This window comes from Thamnophis sirtalis, unplaced genomic scaffold, assembly GCF_051295495.1.
Source record: "Thamnophis sirtalis isolate CommonGarterSnake01/CBP01778 unplaced genomic scaffold, rThaSir2_p1.2 scaffold_13, whole genome shotgun sequence".
In the NCBI taxonomy this organism is placed as follows: domain Eukaryota; kingdom Metazoa; phylum Chordata; class Lepidosauria; order Squamata; family Natricidae; genus Thamnophis; species Thamnophis sirtalis.
The window spans coordinates 29,492,846-29,514,379 of record NW_028261393.1 but is presented as its reverse complement, the minus strand read 5'-3'; the positions used below and the strand labels follow the sequence as shown (position 1 = coordinate 29,514,379).

General features: G+C 45.0%; 1 protein-coding gene across 1 annotated transcript in view; it reads left to right on the top strand.

Annotated features, from left to right (window-relative positions):
• Positions 1-7,655, top strand: part of DCDC2B (doublecortin domain containing 2B) — a 37,322-nt gene extending 29,667 nt beyond the window's left edge. The window contains exons 10-11 of the mRNA XM_014057662.2: positions 6,491-6,555; positions 7,471-7,655. Of these exons, the coding sequence (XP_013913137.2) occupies positions 6,491-6,555; positions 7,471-7,483 (78 nt within the window). The 3' untranslated portion in view covers positions 7,484-7,655. The remainder of the gene's footprint in view (positions 1-6,490; positions 6,556-7,470) is intronic.
• The last annotated feature ends 13,879 nt before the right edge of the window (positions 7,656-21,534 follow it).

Below are 21,534 nucleotides of genomic sequence, written 5' to 3'. Positions count from 1 at the left end.
CATCAGGCATCTGGGGCGGAACCACCTAATCAGTTCCTCCTCCCTACAGTGGGGGATTGGTTTCCGAAAGTCAAGCCTCAGTAGGAAGTGATCAGACCATGACAAGGGCAGGATCTTAATACCCCTCAATTCTAGATCACGCCTCCACTGCTCCGAGAGGAATACGAGGTCAAGTGTGTGACCCACTGAATGAGTCGAACCCCGGATTACTTGGGTCAAGTCCATGGCTGTCATGGAAGCCATGAACTCCTGCACCCCATCAGAGCATTCACCAAGCGTAGGCAGGTTGAAGTCCCCCAGCACCATAAGCCTGGGGAACTCTACCGCCAGCTCGGCTACTGACTCGAGGAGCGAGGGGAGGGCTGTTGCAACGCTGTTGGGAGGTAGGTACGTTAATAGCAAGCCCACTTGACCCACAAGGTCCAACTTCAACAACAAGGACTCATACTCAACAAGCTCTGGAGCAGGGATCCTACGAGGAACTAATGACCTTCGGACGATGACGGCCACTCCCCCACCCCTTTCCTGGGGTCGCGGCTGGTGGAGCACCTGAAATCCCTCTGGGCACATTTCAGTGAGGGGGACCCCTCCCTCCGGGCCCAGCCAGGTTTCAGTAATACATGCCAGGTCTGCCCCCTCATCTACTATTAGGTCCCGGACGAGGGGAGCTTTTTACCCAGCCCCCTCCCTCCAACAACCCCCACCCCATTGCCCAATCTGCAACTCCCTTAGGTGTCATGTGGGTTGAATCTCCAAGAAGCATCATCAGGTTGGTATGCAGGACGGTTGGCCTTGACCAGGTTCTAACATCGGCCATCAGCATGCGCAGAAGATGTTGAGAACAAAACTCCCTTTTTGACTATCACTCCTGTACCATTTATTCCCATCCCAAATACCATGCCCCCACGTTGCCATGGCAGCCGAAAGCAAGTAAGCGAAGCAGAGGCTGACATCCGGCCCTCCTTCAGAAAGAGATATCATCCCTGCAGAAAAAGAGAGAGGAAAAAACAATACAAAATAACAATATAGTATATACATCTATCTTAATATCAAGGCTTATCAAGATAATTGGTGTAGAACTTCTGCAAAAGTCTGGGAGCCCTAACATGAGATTCGTTGACCCATTCAGCGTGGGAAGGGGGAAAATGTTTCCAAGAGACCAAATGCTGTATGCGACCCCTATGTTTTCTGGAGTCTAAGATGTCTTTAACTTCAAAATGTTGCTCTCCCTCAATAAGAAGAGGGATCGGAGGTGAAGGTTGAGTCAGACAAAAGGGAGAAGTGTGCTCTGGTTTCAACAGGTTCATATGAAATACAGGATAAATCCTTCTAAGGTTCTTTGGCAGGTCCAACTTCACCGATACAGGATTTATGATTTTTTTTACAATGGGGAATAGACCTACATACTTCGGCCCCAGCTTCTTCGATTTTGGGGTGTTTGCAGAAACTTGGTGGACAAAAACACCCTTGGTACTTTTTTGGCTTAGTCCTTTTCTTATCTGCCTGTTTTTTCTGAGCCTGGTGGGCCGCATCTAATGCTTTGTGGGTCATGGGCCAAAATTGCCGAAGTTAATCACTCCACTCAGACAAGGATAAAATTTGCGGTTTCTCTTGAGGCAATTCAGAAATTGACACAAAGTCCTGACCAAACACAACTTTAAAAGGGGTCATGCCAGTACTGCTGTATATAGAATTATTGTATGCCACCTCTGCATATGATAACCCAATTATCCTGTTCCATAATTGATGAAACATCGGAGGTACTGCTCCAAAACCGAGTTAGTCCGTTCACAAGCCCCATTAGTCTGAGGATAGTGGGTGGAGCTTAGCTCGGTGGAGCCAATCAACTTCAGAAACTCCTTCCAAAAGAGGGAGGTGAACTGGACATCAGTTCACCTCCCTGTCATAATGAGTTCAGGAACTCCATGTAACTTATATACATGTAAAATAAACAATTTAGCCAATGACTTCGCTGATGGAATCTTGGAGCAAGGCACAAAATGAACCTGTTTGGAAAACAGATCGGTGATAACGCAAATAACGGTAACTTGACAATAAAGTCCATTTATATCTCCTTTCATGGGGCCCCAGGACGGGCAACACTTTGGAGGAGACCTTGGAGACAGGACAACTGGCTATGTAGGACTCAATATCTTTTTTCAATGAAGGCCACCAAAATTGCCTCTTAATCAAATGCACAGTCTTCACAAATCCAAAATAGCCTGGCTGTCAGCCTTGGACTTGGATGTAACTATGAACCTAATGAAGAAACTCAAAGACTGCCTTGAATCCGATGACTGGTTCAAGAAACATTCTGATGAATGCACCATGAAAGATGGACTGGCGTGGGTAGGAGTTAAACTGTATGTTCCGGCTGACCTGAAACCTGTTGTACTTCAACAGGCCCACGATTCCAGAATGGCGGGCCATTTTGGATTTGTAAAGACTTTGCATCTGATTAAGAGGCAATTTGGGTGGCCTTCATTGAAAAAACACATTGAGTCCTACATAGCCAGTTGTCCCATCTGTGCGGCTGCAAAAAGACCACAGGGGAAGCCCCAGGGTCTCCTCCAAAGTGTTGCCGTCTCCTAAATCAAAAGGCGAAAAGCAAATTGAAACCCTTAATCCAAGAGAGGAGGCCTGAGGTTGAGTACACACAGGAGTTTCGTGAGCTGTTTGTGCATATGCTGACTCCGGCTGGTGGGGAGGAACCTGGCTGGCAGCTAGGGAGACACTGTGAAACTGCTCTGGAAGGCGTGGGAGATGCTGAATGTCCTTCCTCCAGGCCAGGAGGAGAAGGAATCCTCCTCTTCCACGGAAGAAAGTGAAAATGATTCAGATGATGACCACTCGGTGAGCCCCCGATTGGGGCCCCATGACCATCCCAGTAGAATTAAAAGTGCTATCACCTCGGCTGCTTGGAGTCCAGGGGAAAATGCTGGCCCTTTTAGACTCTGGATGCACCCGATGTGTAATCAGCCAGGAGGTGGTGGAGAAATTGTGTTTAAGACTGAGGACTTTGAAAGTTCCCATTGTCTTTTGTCAGCTGGATGGGTCAATCGCTGGGGGTGCCCCTGCCCATTTTGTAACTGAACTAATAGAAGAAATGTGGATGGGGGATCACCAAGAAAACTTGAGTTTCATCATGGCACCTGGGATGGATTGGCCCCTCATACTGGGATTACCGTGGCTGCGGAAATGGAACCCTTACGTGAACTGGAGGAAAGGGTGGTTGCGCATTTGTTCCGCAAAACCCCCTGAGGGGAAGGAAAGGACATCCCACATAGTCAATGCCAAAACGAACCTAGCTGCCACAGTGCAGGAGAAGATTAAAGGAGAAGAGAAAATCCCCAAAGAATATTGGGACCTCAAGGAGGTTTTCAGTGAAAAGGCTTCTGACACATTGCCCACCACCACCACCATGCCACTGATTGCAGCATTGAAATCATCCCAGGGGAGAAACTCCCTAAGCCCCAGATATACTCAATGACTCCACATGAAATGGAGGAATTATGAAATTTCATTGACAAAAACTTAAAAAGGGGTTTCATACAACCAACTAGGCCACGAGTGGCCACACCTGTATTGTTCAGAGAAAAGAAAGATGGCTCCTTTCGTTTATGTGTGAATTACAAAAACCTGAATAGAATTTGTGTGGAAAATGTATACCCCCTGCCACTCATGAAGGATATGTTAGCCCACTTGGAGAAGGGGAAGATTTTTACCAAGTTGGACCTAAGGGAGGCCTACTACAGAGTCAGAATCAAAGAAGGGGATGAGTGGAAAACTGCTTTCAACTGCACTTTGGGATCTTCCAGTTCAGGGTACTCCCATTTGGTCTGCAGGGGACACCAGCAGTTTTCATGCAATTAATAAATGAAATTTTGCATGAGCACCTGTACAAGGGTATGTTAGTCTATCTTGACAACATCCTTATCTACACGGAAACACATGCGGAACACGTGACTTTGGTCCGCTCAATCCTCAAGAAACTCCAAGCTACTGAACTTTATGCGAAATTGTCTAAATGTAAATTTCATCAGGAGAAGATTGATTACCTGGGATACTGTATCTCCCACAAAGGCATCGAGATGGACCCAGCAAAAGTCCAGGCTGTTACTGATTGAGCGCCTCCTCGCACCCACAAGCAATTGCAAAGTTTTCTGGGATTTGCAAATTTTTATTGTCAATTTATTCCCTTGTTCACTAACATCGCTCTGCCCATTACAAATCTTCTAAAATATAAAGGAGAAGCAAAACCTAGGCTGGGGAAGCCTTTGAACTGGACTATGGAGTGTCAAGCCGCTTTCGAGAAATTACAGTGACTCTTTGCAGCACAGCCAGTTTTGAAACACCCTGATATGAATGTGCCATTCGTGGTACAGGCTGATGCCAGTGACGTGGCGGTGGGGGCGGTATTACTTCAAACAAACCCTGACAGTAAATTGCAACCATGGGCTTACACCTCACTTAAGCTTACAGAGACAGAAAGAAGATGGGCCATATGGGAGAAGGAAGCTTTTGCTGTTAGATGGGCTTTGATGACATGGCGACATTTCCTGGAGGGGGCGAAACACCCTTTTGAAGTATGGACTGATCATAAAAATTTAGAAGCATTAAAGACCCTGCAAAAACTAACAAGTGTGTTGGGCACAACACTTCAACCGGTTCAATTTTACCCTGAAATACATCCCGGGGGGAAGAACTTTATGGCTGATGCCTTGTCCAGGCTTCCCCAGTAAAACAGGGGAGCTGGGGTTCATCCGGTCATCCCAGTTGAAATATTGCTGTCCCAATGATTACTAGGAGCCAAGGCCCAGTAGACTTCGATGTAACTACGGACCTAATGAACAAACTCAAAGACGGCCTTGAATCGGATGACTGGTTCAAGGAACATTCTGATGAATGCACCCTGAAAGATGGACTGGCGTGGGTAGGAGCTAAACTGTATGTTCCAGCTAACCTGAAACCTGTCGTACTTCAATGGGCCCACGATTCGAGAATGGCGGGCCATTTTGGATTTGTAAAGAATTTGCATCTGATTAAGAGGCAATTTTGGTGGCCTTCATTGAAAAAAGACATTGAGTCCTACATAGCCAGTTGTCCCATCTGTGCGGCTGCAAAAAGACCACTGGGGAAGCCCCAGGGTCTCCTCCAAAGTGTTGCCCCTGTGGCCCCATGGAAAGAGATATCGATGGACTTTATTGTTGAGTTACCAGAAAGTCTGGGGAATACCGTTATTTGGGTTATCACCGATCTGTTTTCCAAACAGGTTCATTTTGTGCCGTTTTCCAAGATCCCATTAGCTAAACTGTTTATTTCACATGTATATAGATTGCATGGAGTGCCTGAACGCATTATTTTGGACGGGGGGGGGGGGTGTTCCAATTCACCTCCCTCTTTTGGAAGTGATAAACTTCGGCAGTTTTGGCCTATGACCCGCAAAGCGTTAGATACGGCGCACCAGGCTCACAAACTACAAGCGGATAAGCGAAGGGGTAAGCCCAAATGAAAAAAGTGACTTATGACCAGTCCCTGCACTTACGACCATGTCAGCATCCCCACAGTCACGTAATCAGGCACTTAGGATGGTTGCAGGATCCTCGGCTCATGTGATTGACCTTTGGGACCTTCCCAGCTGGCTTCTCACAAGCAAAGTCAATGGGGGAAGCCAGATTCACTTAGTGACCATGTGATTCATTTAACAAATGAAGTGATTTGCTTAACAACTATGGCAAAAAGGCTATAAAATTGGATGTGACTCAACGACCATCTTGCCTAGCGACAGAAATTCTGGTCCCAATTGTCCCTATCTCCCTAGTTTGAGATCAATCAAAACATCTTCAAGGAAAAACAAAAGCACTTTTGGGACACATTAAAAGCTTATTTTTCCCTTCTAAAAGATTTCAGTTTTCCAATTGAATTGTACAGCGTATAAGTTATATTAAAGGTGGGGAAAAATTCTGAAGTGAGTTACTGTGGTCTGATTTTTTTACATCTCAAAAATTTTAATGGGTGTGAATAGAATTTTTATGTCCACTGTAGAATACAATCACAGACTAACCATACGATCTGGATTGTCATAGTTTAAACTACAACTACAAATTTAAGATTAACTTTATCAAAGGCACTTGAACTGACCTGCTTCGGTATACAAATGCAGCACCCAGAACATGGTCTGGGGATCAAGTATTAATGGGATAGGAGAGCTTAGTAACTTTGGAAAAAAACTCTTTGCTTTCATCAAAGAGGGCTTTTCTCCCTGTGAAACTGTTTTCCCCAGACCTTTGTCACCTTTGTAGCTGTAGGTCAGATGCTCCCTTCCTCTACTCAGAAGACACACTAGTTTCTTGACTTCCAGCCCTGCAAGAGTGGAGGATTCCCCTCTACACCTTCTTTTGTTCTGCTGGCTGACCACAGGGGCAGCCTTCTCTCATTGCCTTGAATGGACATGGCCTGAGTGCTTGTACCTTTCCCCCCTTTTCCCTAGAAAGCTGCAGAGATTGTTGAAGAGGAAGTTATATATCAAAGACCAAAAGAAGGCCATCCAAGAAGGTAATTAACTTGTACTAATAAATACTTTAATCAAAGCACTGGAGAGGACAAAGAAAAATGGGATTTACACAACAACAGATTCATTTTAGTTTATTGCAGGGAACGAATCTGCTTTTATGTAAAACAAGCCAACAATGGCAGTCTCTGGAGTCTTTGGTACTCTCTGAGCTCGGTTATTTCTTGCAGATATTTCAGTGCCTGGCAAGGTAATGTCTTCACAATGTCAGGGTTCCAAATAGCATCCAAAAGTAAATCAGTGTCCAAGGCAATGCATTGCTCAAAGTTTCAATTTATTAAGAGAGCCATGTTGGCACATCTGGGAAAACCTGAATCTAAAGGCTTCCAGGTTTTCCCCACCCGGTTGAAAGTTTGAGCTCTTGATCCCACACCCACAAATCCATCACATGGTCCAATCTCCCACTGCCATGCTGGCAGTTCCACCCTTCCAGTTGCGGTCAGGTGCAGAGACAAAGGATGACCTTGGTTTTCTAGAAAGAATTTTGTTATGGCTACACAGTAAGTAATTCCGTACAATCCCCCCTCCCATTTCCCCACAATAGAAAAAGGTATAGTAGAATAATAGAAAGTGTGGCAGGACAAAGATCCAAAAGAAAACTGCAGGCCTGATATACAGTATAGAAGGGAGCAGGTTTGTTTCTTGGTTATGTGCAATTTAACCCAGTCTAAGGATTTTATCTCTGAGCTACTGAAGTGCAATATATTCAGGAGAAAACAAACCAGATATGGTGCACATGCCAGCACAAGGTCTTCTCTGAGATTGAGCAACAGCCTCCTCCCATCCGGGACCTTCTTCCCAGAGTCCTCTAAATATACATATTCATCTACCTTTGAAGTCAACAGACGTTCTGACTTTTTCATTCCTTTTACAATGACAAGACTTTCTCTTCTTTGTAGCCCTTGTAAGTGAGATAGAAGCTTCGTTTGCAGCCACTGATGGGAAGCTCTCCTGGATCAAAGAAGTCACTAATGAAACAGGCCCAGCAAGGTTTGCCAGAGGGAATGTCTTTAACTAAATGTGTGGTAGTTTTGTGCAATTTTTGTCTACGGAATTTGTTCTTACAATAAATGTAGAAACTGCAGCTCTGTCTCTCTGATTTGAAATGCTTATCTGAGACAAGATTTCAGTAAGGGGCCGGTGGGGGTGGGGGTAGGGTCGGGGAGGCATGGTGACCAAGGGCTGACAGCTGTTCCAAGTTTAAAACAGCTACCAATATGGCATCAGGTAAAGAAGGTGCTAACAAATTGTAAATCTTAGAGTGGGAAAGGGTTTGTTATGCAAGCAAACCGACACTGTTCATACACCAAAGGAAGGGAGCAGAAGGAAATCCACATATGACTTTTTGCCTCCACCACATGCTTGCGCCCCATTCACTCCTGCCCTCTAGGCACAGCCAATTCACAGAGAGCATTCAGACTTAATTCAATCCCTTGCTGGTGTTTCTCTGATGTTGATGGACCCTGGGCCTCCATGTCCTTCGTCCCTCCATCACAGGTGCTTTGTTGAGGGATCATTGTAGCGGGATGCTCGGCCGAAGGTTGGGCTGTCAGAGTAATGATGATTTAATAGCTGACCAGTTGCTCTAATGTAATAATGTAATGCTGTTAATGATTGATACAATGAGTCAGCAGAGTTATTTGGCTGCTACTATTTTAAGAAGCTGTAATATAAGAGAGGCCCTGTAAGGGTGTATCTCTCTCTGTGTGCTTCCATACTGTAGTTGATGATTGATTGCCTGACTTTGCCTAGTACATATATGTATATATTCCTTGTATATAAACCATGATTTAAAAGACAAACCTCTGTTTACTGCATTTTGCTCCTGGGTTGTCTCAAAATAGTCAGACTGTGTGCAGTTTCTAAAGAGAAGGTGTGGGAGGATCTTTTGAGGCCACACCTACGGTCCTCCTCTGACTTCCCCAGATTAACCTTAGTCTCCGGCCTGAAAGGAGCATTACTCTGACTCTCCCTTCTCTTCGTAGACTCAGAAGTTTTTTTCCAGCAGAATTCTTTCAGCAACAAAGGATTTATCTTTGGAGATCTTCTATTCATCTCACCACTCCTCTGCTGTGCTTTGCGCCGCTGATTCAAGCCCCGCGCTTGCCAGCGTGTGTGCGCGCCCCCCGAGCAACCGGCCGGTCGCGTAAGAGGGGTGGAAGCCTCCGACCCGCAGGGGCGATAGGAGCGTCCGTGCGGCCTCTGGAAGAGCAGAAGAGGACCTGCGAGGCTCGAGGATCCATCGTAGATCGTACCGACGCTCCCCAGCTGCAAGAGGAAGCTCGGGCCGCAGATCGGCGGTCGCCATCTTGCCGTCACCATTTTGGAGCACATGGGTGAGCGCGTGATCAGCGTTCTCCTACGGACGCCAAAAGCGTTCACAAGGCACCAGTGAAGCCGGAAGAGGCTTCCTTAAGATCTACCCCGTCGGTGAACCGGGGGGTATTCCAAGGCAGTGCCTGCTGGCAGCTCAGGCCACAGAACAGCAGCAAAAGAACAAAGAGGCAGATTCAAGCCCCAGGAGTTCGAATCCGAGTCTACTGCCGGCTGCAGAGATGAGGAGGTTGGTGACCACCATAACAGTAAGTAATGGCGGAGGCGACCAGGAGCAGGGATGCCAGGCCCAGAGCCCCAGGGGGTGTGGACCCGGAGGAAGGGACCTCCAGGGGCGGTTCCCCGGTTCCCAGGGGGAGATCCCCAGTGAGAAGGGACAAGACCAGGGCCCCCAAGAAGGTAGCCCCCAGGAGGGAGGCCAGGATGACGACGGCCTCGGCCAGAGATTTCAGGGCGACCATCAGCCCTTCCCCCTGCAGGTCCCGATCCCCCCACAGGCCTCCAGCCCGGGTTGAGGCCCGGGCAGCATCCCCAGCCTCACCAAGGGGCTCCCATAGAGGGCACAGCTCCCTATCGCCCCCCCCTTTCGCCTGCTCCCCCAGCGGAGTCGAGAGCGGATCCCTTTGGACGCAGGGCCACCAGTCCTGCCAGGCCTTGCTTGGCTCCTCTATCCCCTGAACTCCAGCCTGCCCTGCCTGACCTTACCAACAGGTTTCAGGACTTGTTAGCTAGGGTTTTGGCCCAGGTAATGACTTCTAGTTTAAACCAGCAGCCTCAGATCTCCAGGAGCAGGGGCCCACCAGGAACGCCCCAGCACCTCGGCTGCCAGTGAAGCCAGTTCTCCCTCCCCCTCCATGGCTAGCGAGGCTTCCGACCTGGAAGAGGGAGAATTGAAGGAGGTGGGGTTCTCTGAAGATGATGAGCAGAGGAGGATTCCACCGTCGCAGGCCTCTTTTCCCCTTCGTTATTCAGTTCCTTGCTTCGCAAGGCATCCGCCATAACAGATCTGGGCCCCTTACCAGATCCTAAGCCTGTGGCCGAGGTGTCTGGCACTGGTAAGAGTAAGAAGAAGAAGGGGCCTTTCCATAGACACCCCCCCCCCCCCGTGGCTAAGGAGGAGATCCCCACGCCAGAAATGTTCATGGAGGTACTCAAGTCCCAGTGGGTAAAGCCAGGGTCGTTCCCCACTCCAGGGGGAAATGAGAGAAAATTTTATAATCTTAATCAGACCTTTGCCCAAGCTCTCCAGGTACCTGAGGTGGACAATCCGGTGGCCACCCTAGCCTCAGCTTCAGCGGTTATCGCAGGAGACACCGCCAGCTGCCTCAAGGCAGAGGACAAGAAGGCAGACATCGTTCTCTGCAAGACGTTCCAGGCAATCACCTGGGCCATCAGGGCGGCCGCCTTGGCTTCTTTCTTCAACAGGTCCACGGTTCTGTGGTTGGAGCAGCTGAGGGACAGGACTCCGGCCTCAGAGGTTCACCTGTTGCAGGACATCTCCAAAATTCTAGCAGCCACACAGTTCTCAGTGAACGCCACTCTGGACGCAGTTAAGTATGCGTCCTGGGCAATGTCTTCCTCAGTGGCATCTAGGCGCCTGCTGTGGTTACGCCACTGGCAGGCAGAGTCCTGGATGAAGTGGCACCTAACAGGGGCAGACTACACCGGTGAGAAGCTGTTTGGAATGGCGCTGGATCCTATCCTGGTGGAGGATAAGAACAAGTGGAAGGTCTTTCCAACGACGACCAGACGCTCAGACTTCCATCATGCGCCATATCCCAGGAGAACCTCGTACAGGCCGCCTGACGTGGAGAACCAGAACCAGAGGTACCAGAACCCCAGGTTCCACAGGCAGGGGGATAGGCAATTCCATAGAGACAGGTTCAGAGGCCAGCAGCAGGGCAAGCGGCCCTTTTGAGGAGGAGGCGGTCGCCCCTTCCGCAGGTTCAAGTGATCCGGCCCCGGATTACCCCATTGGCAGTCGCCTCTCCCTGTTCGCGGATGCTTGGGAACGTGTCACCTCGGATGAGTGGGTACTCCAGACTGTAAGGCTCGGGCTGCACCTGGAGTTTCGCTCTCTCCCCCCCAGTAGGTTCCACACCTTCGCCTCCTCCACAGACCCAACCAAACGGGCCCTTAAGACCAAGGCCATCAAGCATCTACTAGACATCAGGGCCATTGAAAGAGTCCCAGAGGAGGAGAAGGGCTCCGGCTTCTACTCGAACCTCTTCCTAGTCCCCAAGAGTTCAGGGGGATGGAGAGCCATCCTGGATATTAAACTTCTTAATTCCAGGGTGGTATACCGCAAGTTTAAAATGGCCTCCCTAAAATCCATCTTGGAGGGTATCCGTCCGGGCGATTTCCTAGCCTCTATTGATCTCACAGAGGCATACCTGCACATCAGAATCGCCCCGGAACACCGCAAATTCCTTAGGTTTTCCCACGAGGGCAACCACTTCCAATACAGGGCTCTCCCCTTTGGGCTGGCCTCAGCCCCCAGGACATTCACCAAGGTGCTAGCGGCAGCCGCAGGCCACCTACGCTCAAAAGAGTACTAGCTAGGTCTCCAGACTCGGCTAAACAGGACTTGGGGACCAGCATCAACACACTCAGGGCCCTGGGTTTCTCCATCAACCTGGAGAAGAGCCACCTGGTGCCATCCACCAGGCTCCTGCACCTAGGGTCCATCATAGATTCAGTGGCTGGGGAGGTCTTCCTGTCCCAAGATCGCAAGGACAGCATTGTTAAAATGATCCATGAGGTTTGCAAGTTACGCTCTGTCCCTGTAGTTCTTCTTTCCAGGCTCCTGGGGAAATTCATCTCGTGCATAGGGATTGTGCCGTGGGCTCGACTACACGCCAGGGAGCTCCAGTAGTTCCTACTCCCTTACCAGAGAGCCGGGACGAGCGACGCCAGCTTCAGGATCCGGGTGTCACCCCAGGTGCTGCTATCCTTTTGTTGGTGGCTGTCCCCAGCCTTGAACAGGGGATGCCTCTTCAGAGAACTGGCAAGAAGGATCCTCACCACAGACGCAAGTCTCTTCGGCTGGGGGGCCCACCTGGAGAAGGATCCTCACCACAGACGCAAGTCTCTTCGGCTGGGGGGCCCACCTGGAGAACCAGATCGCCCAGGGCCGCTGGACTCCAACAGACCTGCGCAACAGCATCAACTGGTTGGAGCTCAGGGCCATCCATCTGGCCCTCCGCCACTTCAGGAACACGATGACCGGACATCACATCCTAGTCCTGATGGACAACGTGGCGGCCAAGGCTCATGTGAACAGACAGAGCAGCACCCACTCCAAGGCCCTTCGCGACGAGGCCCTGCGGCTGGGGAACTGGGCAGAGAGACACCTACAATCCATCAGAGCGGAACACATCTCCGGAACAGAAAACCAACAGGCAGACTGGCTCAGCAGGGAGTGAACGCTCCCCTCTTGTCCCAACATCCAATACTAAAGCGCTTCCTCAAAGTGGCGGCGAATCTGAAACCCTCAGTGGTCCATCAATTCCCCACCTGGGACCTTCCCACGGTCCTCCAAGCCCTTACGGAAGCACTGTTTGAACCTTTGAGGGAGGTTTCCCTTCAGCTTCTGACCCTTAAGGTTGTTTTCCTGGTCGCCATCACCTCAGCCAGGAGAGTGTCTGAGATCAATGCTCTTTCCAGCAGGGCGGATCTCTGCACCTTTTTAGACAACCGGGTTATCCTTAGGCTGGATCCCGCGTTCATGCCCAAGGTCAACTCCCCATTTCACAGGGCTCTAGAGATAGTTCTACCGGATTTCTGTCCCCATCCCTCCGGGGAGAGGGAGAGATCCTGGCACAAGCTGGACGTCAGAAGACCCTTGCACATATACCTGAAGCGCACGGCCCCCTTTAGGCGTTCAGAGGCCCTCTTCGTGTCCTACCAGCCTTCCTCCCGGGGAGCTAAGGTCTCTCCGGCCACCATCAGCAGATGGATTAGAGTGGCCATCTCTCAGGCCTACGGGGCACGGGGACTCCAAGTCCCAGAGGGCATCACAGCGCACTCCACCGGAAGTGCGGCCACCTCAGCAGCCTGGTCCACCCAGGCACCCATAGAGGAGATCTGCCGAGCTGCCGCCTGGGCCTCTCCTTCACCCTTTATTAACTTTAACTTTTCAAAAGTTTTATTTCTTTCAAGGCAAACATTTCATCATTCCTCAATCAGTAAGACATCAAAGTACAATTTCTTGTATATAAAAATAATTCTAGTTTACCACCAAATTCTTGTCTAGCCTAATATATACCCCTCCCCCCCTCCCCCCTCTCCCCCAACCCCCCTCCACCTTCCCCCCCCCGACTTCCAAGAACCCGTACACGATATGGATTTCTAACAAACACAGTCTAAAATCTATTGAGAAAAAAAAAGAAATAAAAAATATTAATAACATTCTACATTGACCTTAGCTGCTTCTTGCTGAACCAACTTTACACAATTTAAATCATTTCTGATCTTAAGCATAGACTAACTGGAATTTCTTGGTCCCGTATTTATTTTGTATATAGTCAATCCATTTTTTCCAGTCTCATTTATATCTCTCATTTGAGTGATCTTTAAGATATGCCGATATTTTAGCCATCTCCGCTAAGTTTGTAACTTTCATTGTCCATTCTTGAGTTGTAGGCAAATCTTCCTTCTTCCAGTATTGCGCCACCAACAATCTTGCTGCCGTTATTAGATGCAAAATCAAGTTAGTCTCTACCATTGTAAAGTCAGTACATATACCTCGTAAGAATAGCTGAGGAGTAAACTTTATCCTTCTTTTAAAAATATTTTGCATAATCCACCATATTTTTATCCAAAATGCCTTAACCTTTTGACAGGTCCACCATATATGAAAATATGTAGCATCGAGAGAACCACATCTCCAACATTTAGGCTGTAAGTTCGGATACATAGAAGCCAGCTTTTTAGAATCTAAGTGCCATCTATAGAACATCTTATAAAAATTTTCTCTCAGATTTTGAGCTTGTGTAAATTTCACATTTCTTACCCAGATTCTTTCCCATGTATCCAACATTATTGGTTCTTCAATGTTTTGAGCCCACTTTATCATACAATCTTTAACTAATTCTGTTTCCGAATCCATCTGTATTAATACATTATATATCCTCTTTATATGCATTAAGCTTTGATCTCTTATTTGTTTAAACAAATTATCCTCAACTTGGATAAAACCAATTTTTTGATCTATTTTCCACCTAGCCTGTAATTGCCCATACTGGAACCATGTTTGAACTACCTTCTCCTCTTTTAATACCTCTAAAGATTTTAATTGTAGTACCCCCCTTTCCGAGGTAAGAAGCTGTCTGTAAGTAATTCTGTCCTGTTTTTGTGCTATATTCATATTTTCAATTGCGTGTCTAGGAATTGCCCACATGGGTATCTTGTCATTTAATTTATATTGGTATTTTTTCCAGACCCGCAGTAAAGTATTTCTTAAAATATGACTTTTAAAATTCTTATCCAATTTTTTGTTGAATAACAGGTAAGCATGCCAACCATATACCAGATCGTGTCCCTCAATATTCAATATTCTATCATTAGTTAAATGAGTCCAATCACTAATTACAGATAATGCCACTGCATCATAATATAGTTTTAAATTAGGTAGTTTCAAGCCTCCTCTCTCACGTACATCTTGCATTATTTTCATCTTTACCCTCGGCTTCTTTCCTGCCCATACAAATTTGTTGATACCCTTCTGCCATTCTAAAAGATTCGCATCTTTTTTAAGTATAGGTAACATTTGGAAAAGAAATAAAATTTTTGGTAAGATGTTCATTTTCACTGCCGCTATCCTACCCAACAAAGATAAGTGCAATTTCTCCCATTTTTTCATCTCTGTCTGTATACTATGCCAAAGTGGTTCATAATTATGCTTATATAATTTCCCATTTGAAGTTAAGATGTTAACTCCAAGATATTTGCCTTTTTTAACTACCTCACATCCTAGCATCACTCCTAATTCTTCCTTTTGTTTAGTATTCATATTTATAGCTAATATTTTTGTTTTTCCTAAATTTATTTTAAAACCAGACACTTGACCATATTGATTAATCGTATTCATTAAGACCATACTGGATTCCTGCGGTTGTTCCAATATTATGACCAAATCATCCGCAAAAGCGCACACTCTGTATTCTTGCTGCCTAATCTTGATCCCTTTTAAACCATCCAAGCCCCGTATTTTATTCAACAATACTTCCAAAGTTATAATAAACAATAATGGGGACAAAGGACAGCCCTGTCTTGTACCTTTTCCAATTTGAAAAGAGTCTGTTAAACTTCTATTGACTATGATTTGTGCTGTTTGCTGTTGATATATTGCTTTAATTGACTGTAAAAAATTATCTCCTATCTGCATTTTTTGCAATATCTTCAACAGAAATTGCCAGTTAACTCGATCAAAGGCCTTCTCAGCATCCAAGAATATAAACGCAGCAGGGATCTGGTTGTTCTTTCCCAAATATTCTAATGCATTAATAATTAATCTGACATTACTTTTCACCTGTCTCCCCTGTATAAAACCTGTTTGGTCAGTGTGTATCAATTGTTGAATAACCAACATTAACCTATTTGCTAATATTTTAGTAAAAATTTTATAATCTACATTCAGTAATGAAATAGGTCTATAATTTTTGGGTTGGGTAGTATCTTGATCTTCTTTGGGTATCAAAGATATAAACGCTGTCTTCCAAGATGGAGGCACTTTACCTTCCATTTGAATCATATTAAATAATTCTCTAAGAGGTTCTACCATTTCTAACTGTAAATTTTTATAGTAAACCGCTGTCAAACCATCTGTACCTGGTGCTTTCCCTAACTTTAATTGCTTAATTACCTGCAAGATTTCCCCCGAGGTTATTGGTTGATTCAATTTTTGCCTGTGCTCTTCTCTAACTGAAGGTATTTTCTCTTTATCTAAATATTTGTCTATATCTAAACCATTAATTTTATCCCCTTTATACAGTTCTGTAAAAAATTCCCGAAATGCCTTTTGAATCTCTTCCTGTTGAAACGCCTCCTTCCCTCTGTAAATCAGTTTAGATATATTTTGAATTTTCCTTTTTTTCCTAATCTGATAAGCTAACCATCTGCCAGGTTTGTTTGCATTACTAAAAGTATTGTGTTTTGCATATAATAAATTAGTGGCTACCTGGTCAGAGATCAACATGTCAAATTGAGATTTTAATATGTTAATAGCTTCCTTAACCTTTGTATCGCCTGGGTTCATTGTTAACTCCAACTCTTTTCTCTTAATTTCCTCTTTCAGTTCTGTTCATTTTAACCCTTGTTTATTTCTATGTGTTTTATTTATATTCATCAGCACTCCTCTCATATACGCTTTGCTTGCATCCCATACGAATTCCATAGATGTACCCTTATTCATATTCAAAACAAAATATTCAGATAGCAATTTTTTACAATCATTAATATACTTTTCATATCTAAATAAGTTTTCATTCAATCTCCAAGACCTTCTTGCCTGTACTACCCTTCCCAACTCCATCCAAACTGGGTTATGGTCCGAAAGGACCCTAGCCGCAATCTTTGTCTTCTTGACCCTAGAAAGCAAATCATTAGTGGTTAGTATAAAATCAATCCTTGAAAGGGATTGATGCCTGTCAGAGAAGAAAGTGAAGTCATATTCCTCTGCATTTCTTTCTCGCCAAATATCTCTCAATTCAAAGTCATCCATGATGTCAAAGAAAGGTTTGGGTAACTTTGCTCGCATCTTAGTATTTGGGCGAGAAGTCTTCTTATCTCTCTTAGTGTCTATCACTCCATTCCAATCACCCAATAGTATGCAGGAACTATAATCCCACTGTACTAATTTAGCATGAAGATTTCTATAGAATCTATCTTGCTGTTGATTGGGGGCATAAATTCCCAAAAGTAATGTCTTTTTCCCTTCTAGGATTAGGTAAAGCAATATATCTTCCGAAGGGATCTGCTTCAATTAATTCAGCTTTCATATCTTTTCTTAAGTATACAACTATACCATTCTTCTTTTCCATAGCGGAAGCTACAAAATGTTGACCAAGTTTTGAGTTAATCAAATATTTTTGATCAGTTGATTTGATATGAGTTTCTTGCAAACAAATTACGTCATTCTTAAACTGTTTGAGATAGTGAAATATTTTCTTTCTCTTCTGTGGAGAATTCAGTCCATTGACATTCCATGTTAAAATCTTAGTTGTCATCTTTGGTTGGCTGAAGCATTTTTAGAGCTTCCTGCATGGCCTGTTTAACCTTAGGCCTAGCTCCTCCCACTGCTTCCAGACTTGTTCATGTTCAAACATTTTATTTCATTTTCATTTTCCTTTATACAATCACTTAAATACTGTGCACTTAAAAAAAAAACAATAAACACAACTCATAACACTTCTATCCTTCATACACCCTTTCTTCTACCCCTCCAACTTTCATTTCTCCCCTCCGACAATCCCCTCTTCTACTTCCCCTCCCTCTCAACCATTCCTTTCTCCCCTTCCCACCATCTCACCCTCCTTACATTCCCTTCTCACTCCCTCTTAATTCCTCCCTCTTCTTTCCCTCTACTCCTCACTTCGGTGTATTTTTACTATTCATTGGTCTATTCGTTTTGTAATTTACACTAAAATTATAAGAAAAAAAAATTTTTGGGAAAGAAAAAAAAAGGAAAGAAAAAAAAAAGCAACAGTATCCAGGTGCATTCATTGTTTTAAAAATTGAATCTATATTTCCACCCTCCCCCCCTCCCCCCCTTGAACCCCCCTCCCAGACCCCGTTCCGACTTCCCAGATCCCATTCCCGACATCGTTCCTTATCAAGCAAAGTCTGGAGTATATTGAAACCAGATAGATTAAAAGTTAAAAAATAATAAAAAATAAAAAGTAAAAAATAAAGGAAAAAAAAGAAAAGAATAATTAAAAAATAAAAGGGGGAACCCCCCCCCCAAAAAAAGAAAAATCAATAAACTCTCTACCTTAAACTCAGCTTCCCATCAATATTAACACTTAAACAATATACATCATTCCTAGTCTCAATCAATTTATTACTTGCAGGATTTCAAACTATGTTGAAACCAAGTGAGTTAATCAAATAAAATTCTACTCTAGCTAGGGACCTTATCTCTTTATCTAAATATGTATCCATTTCCAAACCTTTAATATATCCCTTTTACCTCTTTCTCTATAAAGCAACTTAAACACCTCAAATATTTCTCTCGGTTTCTGTTCCAACTCCACTCATCCTGCCTCTACCCGTGTCCATATATATATTTTATTATCATCCGTACACCTCCCCTATTTATTCCGCCTTCCTTCAAGCTCCCTGAATATATTCTTCCAAACTTATGTTCAAATAAAAATTACTATAAAAGTCAGCTTACTTTCTGGCTCAAAATAATCTCTAATTAAATCTTCACTACCCTCCCATCTGCGCCACCCTTCCCAACTCGATTCAACCTAAACCCCAATCCGAAAGCGTCACAATCTCCGCCTTCCTCACCCCAGAGAACAAAACATAAGCAGTTTATGTAAAAGTTCCAAGTTGTCCATCAAGTCCTTTTTTTTAAAGTCCCATACAATATAATTTCCAAGGTGATCAGCATCATTTCTTACAGCCCCAATGTCTCTTGATCGGTATAGCGCTATGCCATTTTCTACAAGACATAGTCACAGAGTGTTATTCAAGTTAAGATTAAGCAAATGTTTTGAAAGCATAACCAAATCCCCGTTCTCCGCTCCGCTGCCCCTCCGAAGGGGAAAAACGACAGCTCCCGCCCTGTAGTTGTGTAATTGGTTATTTCTCTTGTACTTCTCCTTGTATTTGTCCGAGTCCGGGTAATTCAGGAAGTCCCGCCTTTAAAATCTTGTGATAAAAATCTCGGGCTTCACAAGCTGAGTTGAGGCGATGTTTCTGATCGTCAAGTGTGACTGTAATACCAAATGGCGCTTCCCATCTGTACTGTATCTGATTATCTCTAAGTTCTTTAGTTAAAAAGGCATAGTCTCTCCTGGCTTTTAACATCTGGGGAGGCACATCTTTAAAAACAATCAAATCCTATCCATCAATTCGCAGCCTGTTGTTGTAAAGCTCTTGTAGTATCGCGTTTCTGGATTCTTTTGTAGCAAAATATATAACCACATCTCTCGGAAGCTGTCTCTGTTTTGCTGTCCACGAATTATGGCGATAAATTTTTTGGATCTGCCAATCAAAGTTGAGTCCCGGACCTCCCACCACACGACTGAAAGCCTCAAAAAAGGTCTGCTTCAAATTCTCCTGTTCGTTTTCACGCAATCCCCTAACTCTTATTGCAAACGCAGTCTTTTTATAATTTGTCATAACAAGTTGTCTCTCTGCCTTTTCAATTTCCTGTTGCAACTTTTCAATTTTAGATGTCAGATTAAAATTGTCTTGTTCCAAAAGTTCCAATTTATCCTCCATTCCTGCAATGTAATCTGTCATCACGGTTATAACTCCGATGGTATCCTTCCTTGTTTGGGCAATCTTAGCATCAAGTTTATCACATAGTTCCGAAATAAATTGCATTATTTCCTCTCTAAATTCTCTGAGAGTTTCAAAAAGAAATTCTTTCGTTAACAGATCTCCAGTAGGGGGCGTAGAAGGCAAAGACTGTGGCTTTATAGCGATTACTTGGGATGTATTGTTAAGAAAACGCATAGAATTTTTTGACTTGGGAGCCATTATAAAAGAACAAAAGCGAACAAGCAAAGTCTCTGCACACCTTGATTTGCAATAAAATACTTTGAGTAAACTTTGGCAATTAGTAAAGAGAAGTCTTCAGAAAAACAGGGCTGAAATATATCAACTGCGAAGGCTATAAAATCGCCATTTTGAAAAACAGTAAAACAAAGGAGTTTTTTGTAAGATTGAAGCTGGTATTTTAAATAGTAATAAACAAAAAAGATTTTCAGGAATGGTCACTGCCCGGACCGATTTTAAATAGCTTAAATTTGTTCTGGGGGGGGGAGGGCGACCTGCCTTGGGCTGAAAAAAAAACAGCTGAGAAGATCTGGCTGGAGTAAAAAAAAAAAAAGCTCAGCTTTGTGTTGAACCTCTTCTCCATTCACAGCGAAAAACAAAAGGCTGTGAATTTCAAAGAGATTCTAACGACTGAGCTCCTCCCTGCCCCTTTCTGCCTAAAAGGGGAGATATCTATAGATCTTTTAGATATACAGACCAGAACTCTGAGGGGTGCTCCGTTGAGCCCCCGACGATGACAGGCTCCTCCCCCGGAAGTCCTGCTTCCAGACTTGTTATTGTAGTTCCTTGATCGATGGCCGGTGATTGTTGATGTTGTTGCTTTTTAGCTTGTTTCCTTCACCCTTTATTAAGCATTACAGGCTAGACGCCTACCCCTCCGCGGAGGCTGCCTTCGGCAGGAGGGTATTGCAGGGAGTCCAGGACTCTCCAGGGGGCTCAGGCCCATCTAATCCCTCCCAGGACATCTAGCTTTGGTATGTCCCATTGGTTACTCCTCCCACACCTTCTCTTCAGAAACTGGCAGTTGGACTTACCTGAACTGCATGTTCAGAAGAAAGGTGTGGGAGGAGTCACTCCCCCCCCCCCCGTGCAGGGCGCCCAGCGCCTAGGGGGCCTGAGTGAGTCCAGGGTCAGCTATAGCAGTTAGGAAGGATATATGTTGGCTGTTCTTGTTGGTCCTTCCTTTCAGGTGTTCTGCTACGATCCATCGGTTAATCTGGGGAAGTCAGAAGAGGACCGTAGGTGTGGCCTCAAAAGATTACCTCAGTCTCCTAGGCAAGAGGGCTGGGTTAATACCCATTGGTTACTCCTCCCACACCTTTCTTCTAAACATGCAGTTCAGGTAAATCCAACTGCCACTCTGACAGGTTATGGGCCCAGTCCAGAGAGAAGGCCAGAGTGACTAGAGAAACCAGAGAGAAGAGAAACCCAGTGAGAGCTCGCACCAGAGTCAGAGGAGTTGCGCATCGTGGTTTGTTAGTGGTTGGTGATTGTAAAGAAAGCAGGCAACACTCTGATCCGGGCCCTCCGTGAAGGCACTAGTGTGTTTGTGGAATTCATATGTCAGGGAAGAAATATTCTGAAAGGAAACCAAATACACACAAAATTCTTCTATGGTAAAGGTTCTCCTTGCACATATGTGCTAGTTGTTCCCGACTCTAGGGGGCAGTGCTCAGCTCCGTTTCAAAGCCGAAGAGCCAGCGCTGTCCGAAGACGAGGATTAAATAAAATAAATAAAAGTAAACTAAATTCCAATTGGAATTTTTGCAGGATGAAGCTTCTCTCCTGGGCAGCAGAGTTAAAAAATATAAACCACCTTCACACATATATTGGCACATTGGGAATGGATTTATTTATTTATATTTCTTAATCACCCATCTCCTATGGATAGTTGCTAGGTGTTGGTAAATGCTGTGGTATCACCCAAAACATTCTGTTGTGTCCCCTTTGACATAGTTTCCGGTTAAAAAATAACACCCAGAGGGACCAGAAAATAGTAGCTGCCACCTGGGGCACCAAATCTTGCCCCCCCTTAAAGTGGAGCCTTGGTCTGCTGAGTCTTCGGGCAAGCTTTAAAGATCTGATTCTGCTCTCCAGGGTGGGAGGGGAGCCTG